General features: G+C 35.8%; 1 protein-coding gene across 6 annotated transcripts in view; it reads right to left on the bottom strand.

The window, feature by feature from the left end:
- The window catches only part of fkbp10b (FKBP prolyl isomerase 10b), a 70,759-nt gene that overhangs the window by 38,067 nt on the left and 19,932 nt on the right, over nucleotides 1-12,760 (bottom strand). For 4 of the 6 annotated variants that reach the window (XM_073917419.1, XM_073917420.1, XM_073917418.1 and 1 more), the window contains exons 2-4: nucleotides 8,446-8,591; nucleotides 4,695-4,884; nucleotides 2,171-2,316 (exon numbers count right to left, since the gene is read on the bottom strand). In XM_073917419.1, the coding sequence (XP_073773520.1) occupies nucleotides 2,171-2,316; nucleotides 4,695-4,884; nucleotides 8,446-8,512 (403 nt within the window). In that variant the 5' untranslated portion in view covers nucleotides 8,513-8,591. Of the gene's footprint in view, nucleotides 1-2,170; nucleotides 2,317-4,694; nucleotides 4,885-8,445; nucleotides 8,592-10,162; nucleotides 10,707-12,760 lie in introns of those variants that run through there. The other 2 variants (XM_073917417.1, NM_001128666.1) reach the window with 2 other exon arrangements.

Here is a 12,760-nt window from a genome sequence, read left to right as displayed (position 1 = left end):
AAAAATCCATCTCTTCCTCTCTCTATCACTTTTAACACTTGACCCACTGGCGTGTTCGTGAGGTAACTTTCCCTCTCCTCTAAAGCGATACTTGTGGATACTTGTGGAAGTTTTCTCCACTGTGTCTATTATGGATTACCTGTGATAAACTTGTATTATGCTCATATATACTGTAACCGCAGCTAATCTTCCCACATTACTCATCGGTGAACATCGCTTTCATTTCTAAAGCCAATCGCAGCCCGTTCTGTTGGGTGGGTCAAGACAATGACCAATCATGGGGGTGTAAGACCTTACTTGACATCGCTCAAAAAGCAAGCAGGATAATATTTACTTTAGTTTATTGGCTATAAACGCTCATGCTGTCTTCTGTGCATGTATCGGAGGTTGGTTTGATACATTAAAAAAGAGTGCTTTCTTTGAGCAGGTAAAATTAAAGGTACACTTCATATATCTTACTGCTTGTATTAAACAACAAAATTTACAAATATTGTGCAAATATTAATATATTTATAGAGAAAAATATTTTAATAAAAAAAAATCTTGTGTTGTAAAGAAAAAATCTAATTATGTATGGAAAGCATTTTCAATGCAAAGTGATGCTCAAAGATATTAAATTGAACTGAATCGATGGCATGATAATCATAACCGAACCGTGAGACCAGTGTAGGTTCACACCCCTAATTTGCTTGTACTTAAGGTTGACATGATGGACATGATGAGCAGCCACATCATCAGGAGAACACAGGCTAAAATGTTGCTCTGCGATCATTAATACGCATGCCTCAGCCTGCATTTAATAAGCCACAATGTTTCCTTGAGAGACATAATCATTTTCTTACCTTAGTTTTTTTTTGTTAAAATTTAACTTAATGTACTGTATGTGATACCTTTTTTCTGAAAATGGGAAAACAGATAGTTTACTATGCATTACTGAGCAACGACTGCACGAGACATGTTCAAACGTATGTCAGGATGCAAAATACAGTATTTACAGATTCTACATTTATTCAGCTGCACTCAGCTGCAATGTTTAATTGTATGTTTTGTTAATGAATCGTGTTTATTTGAAAATTTAATGCACACATTTCAACAAACTCATGCAGGACTGCTGAATAGTGTCAAATTACATTTGAAGGTGTCTGACGTGGAGCACAGACGCTCTTGATTCTGGAGGTCATTAATAGTATAATAACACTAATACTTAAACGGTAAGGCGTTTTAGGATGACCAAAACAACAGTTCAGATGACTTACAGTGTGCTCAGCCTGCTGGTTTGTCCATTCACACACATTTTTATCATCACATGATCTCTTATTACAAAATCATATGACCTTTTTTAATGCACATAATGAAATTTGTGCGGTAAAAGTGTTTCCATCAGTTTATGCGCATCTTTTCTTTTCGAATAAAAAGTTTACACAACTCAGTTATAATATACTTTTTTTATGGGCATTTTTTAAATTTATGTGCATCATGGTGTTTCCATCAACCGTTTTTTTTTTTTGCGCATCAGCAAAATGGAAACATAGCTAGTGTCTTGCTAAAATTTCCACTCTGGTTTTATCTTTATCATCCGTATAAAGATGATAAAAATCCGTATTTATCATCAGTAATGTAGACGTTGGACTGAAGCAGCTAATATTAATTTACACTGATAAAGGGTGGAGGGTTGCTGACTAACTAGAGATTTAAGCTGCAGTTTGGGTTTTTACTACCTTTCTTCAGGTGTTCAATACTTTTTTTCCTGTGTCATATAATTTTATTACACATAACTTAATTTGTAAACTAATTAAAATTGTTTTCTTTGCTCATATGGATTTCTTTGGTTATTACCAAACGCTATATTTAATTATATTACTATTTAATTATACTATATTTAAGTATTTAAATGCTATATATTAATGCTACATTTATATTTTAGGAGGTTACATTCTAGTTTTGTAAGTAGTTACCCATTTGTATTTGTCCAACAAATTATATTTATCTTGTAGATTAACAAATAAAAGCAAAGTGCAGTGTGAAATGTGGAAACCACATTATTAAAAAAACAAGACATTACCATAACACATAATTAGTGCGCAGTATCTTGACAGATAATTGCTTTACAATTTTGATAGGGTGATAAAAATGTTCTTTGAATGAACATGCAGATGGTTTTCTTGCTTACCATATCCTTGTTCTCCAAACGCCAGAAATGGGGGGATGATGAAGTGTCGTATTTCACCCACACACATGCCAAGCAAGCCTTCATCCAAGCCTTTTATGAGCAAACCTTCTCCAACGACTGAATCCTGCGTCTGGGAACGCTTGTAGCTGCATGTTGCACATATAATCAGTCAAGGCACATCTTTGCAACAGTATAATCATATTAGCTGAATTCATTACTTTACACTTGGAAATGAGAACCTTGCTAATGAACAATATTGTGTGGTGCCATCCAAAAATGGCACAAAATTACTTTCAAAAACTTTCACCTTGAATGGCTTCACCATGAACCCTATGCAAACAGTTTTTGTGTCAATTTTTATGGCATTGTTAAAGTCACATCTGTTTTCGCAATATTTGATCCTGAACAATGCTAAAAAAATAATCTAAATATATTTGTTCTTGTTGTTAATCGTCTGAAAAATAACATAAAATTACAATGCTAAACTAACAGACACTTTTCTGGTAATTTGACATGCTTCTGTTGTAACTTTGTATAAAAGTGTCTGGTGCATACAGAGAGGAGGAGAAAAGAATGTGTCTGCTAGGTAGTTTGTCAAGCCCACTCACCTGGGTGAAGCAATTGCACTTTTCTACTGGAAATGTAAGTGTTTATAAAGAAGTTTCTGGTGCAAATATATAGGCCAGGCTATTCAATTAGTTTGTCATGGGGGCCAGTTCATGAAAAGCATCCCAAATGAGGGGCCGGAGAAATATGACTTGCAATTTAAGTTATGACACAACAGCAATACAAGTATGTTTTGTACTTTTGCTCCTTAATACACCCACGTTGGCTTTTTCTACATTAAAACGTTAATATGTTGTATTTTGAAACTACATAACATCACTGCATTGTACAATGTGGCTTTTTAACAAACCTATTCAAATGTAGTGTTTCTAAGCACAACAAAATCAGTGTATTGCTTTAGTAGGCTTCTACATTCAAACACATTCATATTTTATGTTTTAAACTGCGTAACAATTAGGGATGCATTGATTAAAAATTTTGGTTGTAAAATTAGTCTAAAGAATAATCATAGTTTCACAGTTATCACCATTATTTTGCATTTAATAAGTTCAAAACACTACTGGTTTAGAAAATCACAAGAAACCTGCTTATATTTTACAGTGTTGTTTATTGCTATTGACATTGACATATTGCTGCTCGGTAACAAAAACAGTACAAACTATTTATAAAAAAAACAAACATTAGTCCATTTCTTTTTTTGGACTTAAAAATAAACTAAGACGTTTTTTGATTAAAACTTGAGTGATAATTTTACAAGGAAAATAAATAACAGAACAATGAATAAATAAAAAAATAAAAAGAAATAAAAATAGTATTTATCTAATGTTAATTTAAGCTATATTAGCTAAGAATTTAAATGAACTTGTTAATATCTGCGTTCATACACACAATTATTTTATTAAATTGTAACAATTTGTCTAACGTATCGTTTGTTTACATTGCACTGAAAGCCACGCATAGCTCTGACCGCTACAGCATGAGACAATTTCTATGGTGTGCACTCATACACTTTAGACAATTTAGCCTACCTAATTCACCTGTACTGGATGTCTTTGGACTGTGGGGGAAAACAGAGCACCCGGAGGAAACCCACGCCAACGCAGGGAGAACATGCAAACTCCACAAAGAAACGCCAACTGAGCCGAGGATCGAATCAGCGACACAGCAACCTTCTTGCTGTGAGGCGACAGCATTACCTACTGCACCCCTGCGTCGCCGTAAGATGCAAAAGTGCAAAAAAGAACAACGGCCTGCTGCTATAGTTAATCCAACGTCTGTGTGTATTGGCATAAATTTGTTTAGTTGCAGCAGTTTTGTTCCAAGCAACAGGATTGCGGCGTCGAGAAGCCTTTGAGATTAGTTAACTGTATTGAATTAATAGTGGAATCGGCAAATCCTTGCATCCCCATTAACGATATCAGTGCATTGAACAATGAAGTATTGTATGTATTGTACTGTAAGTGTATATTGTATTATTTTTTTACTGTTAAATTTGTTACAATTTCCTGCCCAGGGACTACAGATATAAATTAGCTTTACAGTTATTTAAAGTTATATTTACAGTTACTTTGGCACAACATGTCATGTTGTACATTGTCACTGTATAAATAAATTAAATAAATAAATAAAACAAAAGGCCTTTTCTACAAACATATCCAAATGTTTTCGGCTGCTCGCACCACTCGCTTAATGTCTTCTGACTTATGCTCTGCACAGCCTTCAACTGCAGCTGCAGCTTATGCTGTATTGAACAGACGCATGTCACTTCATAACAATAGCTGCCGTTTTTTGAATTAACTAAATTTATTTTTGATGTCTTGATCACACTATTTAGAGGGCCGGAACAAATTGCCTCAGGGGCTGGGTTCGGCCTGCAGGCCACCAGTTGAATAGCCCTGATATTGGGAGTGCTAAAAGATGTGTAGTTTTTTTGATATGTGGTTCTTCAGAGACTAACCTGGAGTCAAAAACAGTTCCATCCAGCAATGTCCCATTGAAGTGAAAACGCACAAAGTCTGTTCTCATAACAGAGCGCCTGCAGTCTTTAGGTGTACTGATAACTTTGGTCTGAACCTGGTCTGCCCTGTTAAAAATGTCCAGTAAAACCAGATCAAACACTAATGTTGTGTCTGGTGGCACTGTATCACCTAAAATGGAACAGAAGAAAAAGGTAGGACAGTGATCAATAATATTAGTTGTAATGTGAACTGTTTTCTATTTAATGCATGCTTTTACACTCACCAGCCACTGTGTTGGACCCATTTTGTTTTCATACCTGTCTTAATCTTTCGTGGCATAGTGGCTTTCGTGTTCTATTGGATTGAGATCTGGTGACTGTGGGGGGCATTTGAGTACAGTGAACCCAGTCAACTTTATTGTTCAAGAAACCATTCTGAGATGATTTGCACTTTATGATATGGTGCGTTATCCTGCCGGAAGTAGCCATAAGAAGATGGGTACACTGCTGTCATAAAGGGATGGACATGGTCAGCAGCAATACTCAGGTAGGCTGTGGCATTGACACGATGCTTAATTGGTACTAATGGGCCCAAAGCGTGCCAAGGTAATATCCCCACACCAATACACAACCACCAGCCTGAACCACTGATACAAGACAGGATGGATCCATGCTTTAATGTTGCTGACGCCAAATTCTGTCTCTACCATCTGCTGGAAATCAAGGATCATCAGCAGGGCTTGACATTAACTTTTTTGTTCACTAGCCACTGTGGCTAGTAGATTTCCAACATTACTAGCCACTGGCCATTTTAACTAGCCACACTTGTTGGGAAAATATTTTATATGCATAAATTTGACTTTAATATGCTAAAATGACTTGATTTAGATGTTATGTCCACATGCCTTCTCATTCATTTAACTTCTTGTGTGTGTTGTGTATTAGCTTGCTCAGTGTGTATGCGCAAATAGGTTGTCGCAATGCAGTCAGTTTTTATTTCACATGACTTTTCAGGGCTCAAAATTAAGAGTTTACCAAATTTATCTGACCACACCAAATAAGTATTTCTTAGCCACAATGTTTTAATGTGTCAAAACAAGCAAAATAAAGCTGTATATTTGCACTTTTTTAATTCAACAAAACGTTTCTTAAAAAAAAAAAATATTGTCATGTATTTAAAATATGCACAGTAATCTGTCCTGGCTTAAAGTCCCAGATCAGCAGTTAACTACACATAAATGGGGAGTAATCTCCCAATAAAGCAATGTTATTGTAAAAAATATAATTAAACCATATTAACAAAAATAACTGTAAGCAAAAGGAATCAGGTAAAACATAAAAGGCTTTATTTTGACGGTCCATGCGCAGAGCGCAAAACGCAGTGCACAAATGCTTTCAGGGCGTGTCAGTACGCATTTTTGCTAATTTAAGGACGGGAAAATCCGCGTTGGGCAGTGGCGCATGGTCTAACAGGGTTGAGTTTATTTTCTTAATGAGTTATAGGTGTGTTTTGTGAATAAACCAATCAGAGTCTCATCTCCCATTACCTTTAAGAGCCAGCTGCATCGCGCCATAAGCGCATTTTGAAGTTCACGTTCGCTTTTGCTCTCGTGGATAGGGAAACCTTACCGCACAGACATCAATTAGCCTATAAATAATTAATTTCATTTGTTAAGTGCAAAGATTTGTTTCAAAACTATTTCTAAATTCAGTTCTAATTTCCAGCAAACAAATAAATAAACAATAAAAACAAAGTGTGGTCAAAATGCTGAGTTATTTCCAAATACACATGCTGCCCCATATGGTCTAAAATTTGACGGGTGGACAAATCTAAGCTTGTTTTTAATAAAACAAATATAAATATGAATGTAATAAATAGTACTGCTAATAATAATAACATTATACAAAAGCAAATTGAATGAACTGAAAAAGCCTCCCGAGATGAAGAAAGTAAGGCAGTGGTTTTAAAATCTTCATGTAGGCTAGAAATTGATATGTTTTGTAATATTTTAATCATTTATATTTATATCCTGTATATATCCTTATTATGTATATATATATTATATTGCTCTGCATCTTGTGTGTAGTCTGTAAGCCAGGCGCACTTTGCGCCAGACAATAGACCGACTTTGTTCTGGTCTAAAGAACAGACTATCTACAGTTTCTCAAAATAGCAACGCTCCAAAACACGCCTGCTTTTTTAGACCACAACGCCTATGGGCGCACATTTGAGCGCAAATGCATTTGCTATTTAAACAGTGTTGCGCAACACCTCAAAATGACCCTTGCGCCGAGCTAAAAGTAGCAAAAGACTATTGCGCCGCGCCTTGCGCCACATTGTGCCGGGTGTATGATAGGGCCCACAGTGTTTGATAATGGAATGATGATCAAGCGCCCACGATTAATATAGGCTTGTTAATCTGTTCAAAGAATAATTAAAATGAAAGCAGTGATCGCTGCTGCTGACAAAAGAATGTGTATTTTTTTTTCTTAAGCTCTTGAAAGCAGCAGGATTGTGGGCGCACGATCATTGCTGTTTGTCCAGTCTATTTCAAAGGGAATCAATCGCACCAGCTGCGCTTCCTCTAGTCCTCTAGGTACAGTGATCAATTCACAAGTGAACATCTTCTCGTTCGGTATTTACCTTCTTTTTTGCTGTTTTGCTTGCGCAAACATTTATTTATTTTTTTGTCAGTCGTGCTGCTTCTCGATTCTAAGATCACATTTGCACGAATATTGGGCCATGCTTATTATCGAACCCTGCTTTTAAGAAAGCTACATTTTTAAAAGGATTTTCAACCAGCCAAAGTGGCTATTGGAGGTGTCTGTCTAACCCGCCACTGCTGATATCTACCCACATTTGGCGGGTGTTAATGTAAAGCCCTGATTATCAGACCAGGCATCGTTTTTAAAATATTCTATTGTCCAATTTTGGTGAGCCTGTGTGGATAGTACCCTTAGTTTCCTGTTCTTAGCTGACTGGAATGACATCTTGTGTGGTCTTCTGCTGCTGTAGCCCATCCGCCTCAAGGTTCAATGTGTTGTATGTTCAGAGATGCTCTTCTGCATTCTTCGTTTGTAATGAGTTATTTTAACTACTGTTGTTTTTCTATCAGCTTGAACCATTTTGACCATTCAACTTTGACCACTGACATCAACAGGGCATTTGCACCTACAGAACTCCCACTCACTGGATATTTTCTCTTTTTCAGCCCATTCTCTGTAAACCCTAGAGATGGTTGTGAGTGAAAATCCCAGTAGATCAGCAGTTTCTGAAACACTCAAACCAGCCCATCTGGCAATAACAACCATGCCACGTTTAAAGTCACTTAAATCACCTTTCGTCCTCATTTCGATGCTCTGTTTGAGCTGCAACAAATCCTCTTGAAAATGTCTAGATGTCTAACTGCATTGAGTTGCTGCCATTTGATCGCCTGATTAGAAATTTGCATCAGTGAGCAGTTGGACAAGTGGTACCTAATAAAGTGGCCAGTGAGTGTATAGTAGTTTTAAGCTCTGTATACTGAAAATAGAAATATGATCATGCAAAACATGAAGTAAAGCATTTCACAACGAAAAAGAGGAAGTTGAAAGTGAAGTTCTAACAACATTTGTTTTTTTAATGATGCTTGCTTTTATATTTAATTATATAATATTAAGCCATTTTATGACTTAAGTGTTTTGGGCCTCTAGCTAGTATGCACATTCCTTTAGATGAATGTATAATGTATGTTTGGGTATAATACAGTACCTGCTCCTTTGCTACCGTGGGCCAGATGAGGAGGCACCGTGATCTTTCTGCGTTCATTTATACACATACCCAGAATGCCCTTGTCCACACCAGCAATTTGCCATCTTTGACCCACCTGTCCAAAGAATGCAGTACCTCTCTCATAGCTGCAATTAAAACAGACAAAACCAATTTTAATTTAATTGAAAAAACAACACACACATATACATTGGCTTTTTATGTTTTATGTTTCATGTTTTTATGACTTCCCATTGATGTAACTATTTGTATTGTAGGCTACAGACAGTACATATTCTTTCCCCTTTCCCAAACCCTACTCCTAAATCCTACATTCACAGAAAACATTCAGCATTTTTAGATTCTCATATTCATTATGTATAATTTAACTGTTTTCCTTTTGAGGACCAAACAATTTTCCCACCAGGTCAATAACTACTGGTATTACTATACCAGGTGCATATGCACGCACATACACACACAGACAGACAAATACACTATTGCTGCATATGCACGCACACTCAAACAGAGCTTTGTAAATCCCAAAATATTAATTTTACACAAGTTACGGTATTAAAATCATTTTCAAAACGTTTTCAAAGAGTGTGTTCTCTTCAAAATGTGGAAACACTTCCATTAGCTTCCATTAAAGCTTTTTCTGTTTTATTTTATTTTGAAGAAACGTCCCACCAAACACTAGACGTTGTGCGGACGTGCAGATCACGTATATTTTGCGTCGGTCCGTCCATGACCATATCTGCACGTCAGTTCGACGTGCAAATCTGGTCGACATATTGACGTCGGACTATGACCACTTTTGGACGTGAATTCAACGTTCCAATCTAACCTATTTTGGACGTATAGCACAAGGTCTAGCGCAGAATACATTTTGTTGAGGAAAAAAAAAATCTAATATATATATATATATATATATATATATATATATATATATATATATATATATATATATATATATATATATATATACATTTCTATTTGTTTTGAGTGTTTATTAAATATTCATTTTTGGCTGAACTGTCCATTTAATGCATGTTTCTGGTCTTATTGTGAATTGGATTGTTTGTTTGTTCGTTAAATAAATATGTTTCAATTTAATGTGCACTGTCTGTTTATTTGTCCTATGGGTGTTTGTCATTTAAAAGAATCACAAACATACATAATACAAATAAATAAAATTAAATAGACAAAAAAGACGTCAAAAAGACGCCGAAAGGACGTCGAAAGGACGTCGAAAGGACGTAGAAAAGACGTCAATAAAAGACGTCATAAAAACTTTCATTCTGGCTCTTCAGAGGACGTAATTTCAACGTCTGACAGAGACGTAGAAAAGACGTCTTTTGGACGTAACTTTGCTTGGTGGGGTATTAACTTTATCTACTTTAACAGAATTAATTTAGGCATTTATTCAGAAATAAACACGACAACGCATGAAATAACTAAACATTGCAATATAATATCTTGAGCAAATCTATATAGGGCAATTTGCATGGCGCTACCAAAAAATACGATCATGGAACAATATGGAAATTCTTACCACCCTAATGTTACAGACAAAAACGCTTCACTGATACACGTACAAAAACGATGACGCACTGGACGTAACCAAAATGCAACTAGCTACTGGTTAATTCCAGAATTAAAAGTGCAAAAGACAAAGAATTTTTCACTTAGGGGAAACTTGACTGAATCATCATCTCACCTAGAGTCAAACCGCTTTCCATCAGTAAAAGTGCCGTTATAGTGATACCGGACAAAATCTCCAGATTTCACCTCTCTGACGCAGCGCTTAGGAACGAAGTATCGATCAATTAAAATATCGTCGATTGGCCCGGGGTTGCAGTCAACAGAGAACCACGTCGCTAGCAATAAGCTCAAGATAATTTTCTGTAACATTGTAAGCAAAGTAGAGTGTGAGTCCAGCTTGCAGGCGCTCCGAACTCGGCAGTGATTTGTGGACTCTTGTAGGAGGAGTTCGAATGTGTAAACGTGGAAGATCTTCAGCTGGGATGTTGCTTCAGGCACTTTTTTTCGTCTTTGCATCAAATGAAATGTCAGACTCTGGTATTTTATAAGAATTATCACTTCCAAAACCACAATTTATTGTAATTAGGCTATTTCTACTGCTATTTATTAACATGTTAATAAAATGACACTGCTGGTGGAAATATTAAAGATGACCATGTTACGCGGAAGCGGATGGAGAAGACCTTTCAGTAGGTAGCGGTGACACTTGGCAGAGACATGACAGAGATCGTCGTATCCTATAATTAGCCAGGGCTATTGTGTATTGTAGGTATTGCTTACTCATTTGATATTTGATCTTTTGAAATTTTGCAAATGGTAGGCTTCACAAAAATCCTAACATTACGTTTTGATTATGCTATATAGGCTAGTGACTTCATAAAGTTATAATTAATTAAAGTTTTCTCAGTTGCACAGTTTGCACACATTCACTCCTCTAGGGGGAGCCTCTAATAAGTACAAGGCGATTTTAGGGACTTTCTTTCAATAACTCCACATTTTATACTTTTACATAAATTCCTTTAGCAGTTGATGAAAGTCATTGACAATCTGCATGCTATAAAATCTGCTTCAGTCATGGCAAACAAAGGAAACATTCACAAGCTTTGTTTTGTTAGAGAACAACACCCCAAAAATTAACCATTGAGCCTCGATGCCGCACACTTGATAGGTCCTGGTAGGTCCTAAGTCAAACAAATATGACACGCATCATTCCAATTTTACTGTAAAGAGGTATGACACTAAGGTCATTAATCTAGGCCTTTAAACCTTCAACTTTATTAATAGTAACACATAGGAAAGGATGTGTGTTACTCCATTTCTCACAATGTACTGTGAGATCCAGACAGGTGGTGTCTTGGATGAGTTTTGCGCTATAATTTTTATTGATTCGCTACAAATGGATATTGAAACAGCATACATCAAACAATACAATGACATTAACATGTCAAAGAAATCGAGAGGGTGCTCGCTGCAGAGCCATTTGAGGAAAGCTGAGCTCCAGCGAGGGGGAGCATGAGCTGTCGCTCCTCCTCCTGTAAGCTGTTTTAATGCGTACACCAACTCCACCCCTAACCCTACCCCCAGTGACATCACTCGTAGAAGAAGTGCAAAAAAGGTGGAGCTCAAGCTTAAGCTCCCCCTCGCTGGAGCTCAGCTCTCCTCAAATGGCTCTGCAGCGAGCACCACTTGGAGAAATCACCCAAAAATTAAAGACCAAAGAATTCATCCAAAAATGAAAATTGTTTTATCATTTACTCACCCTTTACTTGTTCCAAACCTGTTTTACTTTATTTCCCTTGAACATGAAATAATATATTTTAAAGAAAGCTGGAACTATTGACTCAATATTAAGATTAAGAACAAATAAACTTATAAGGGTTTGGATCTGCTTGAGGGTGAGAATATTTTTCTTTTTAATGAACTATCCCTTTAATTAGTCTAAAGTCAAATGGTTATGTGTAAAATGAAAGACTTGAGATCAAAAATCAGAGAAGTAAGCACAAAACAATTGGCAAAGTTTTTCTTGCAGACATAGCTAAAAAAGCAACTTCAGCAAATATCAACTCTGGAAATAACATTTTGTACTACAAACAGTCTAATACTTAAAAATAAACAACAAATATTGTAAATGTCAATCTGCAAAAAACATGACACATTTGTATAATTTCAAGACAAAAACAGGAAAAGTGAGGATAATTGAGTATAGTTGACAAACAGGCAGCAAAAATGCTTTTTTGTAACGAGAAGAAAACATATAATTACACTGTTTAAAATCTGAAGTTTGAGAAAATATAAGGGGTCACTAACTTTATCAATTCACTGTTTAATTTGTAAACATTTTTTCTAAACAATACTTAAATAAGTCCTATGGCAGCACAAATTAAGACAGCAATGATAAATAGCGTGTGATTTATCTTCATGTTGGGACACTTATTTTAATATACAGTGCTATTTATTTGATATGAAATTATGAATAATATAATTTGTTCTCCATGACATGTTGGACATTTTCAAATTCAATAAATATGGGTGTCGCACCAATGCACAGCAAACATAAGAATTTTATAGTGATTCTAAAAAAAGTTCAATATAAAAAAATTCTGAGACAAATACTGAAAGGGGTAGTTTATACAAAAAATTTAATTCTGACATAATTTACTGTAATCTCTTGTATCAATCCTATGAGTTTCAATGATTTATGAGTTTCCAACTTTTTTTCCAAATATTTTCTTTTATGTTCATCAGAATAAACAAACTCATAAAGGTTTGGAAC

Source organism: Danio rerio, chromosome 12, assembly GCF_049306965.1.
Source record: "Danio rerio strain Tuebingen ecotype United States chromosome 12, GRCz12tu, whole genome shotgun sequence".
NCBI classification, from domain to species: domain Eukaryota; kingdom Metazoa; phylum Chordata; class Actinopteri; order Cypriniformes; family Danionidae; genus Danio; species Danio rerio.
This window is presented reverse-complemented; position numbering and strand designations above follow the sequence as displayed.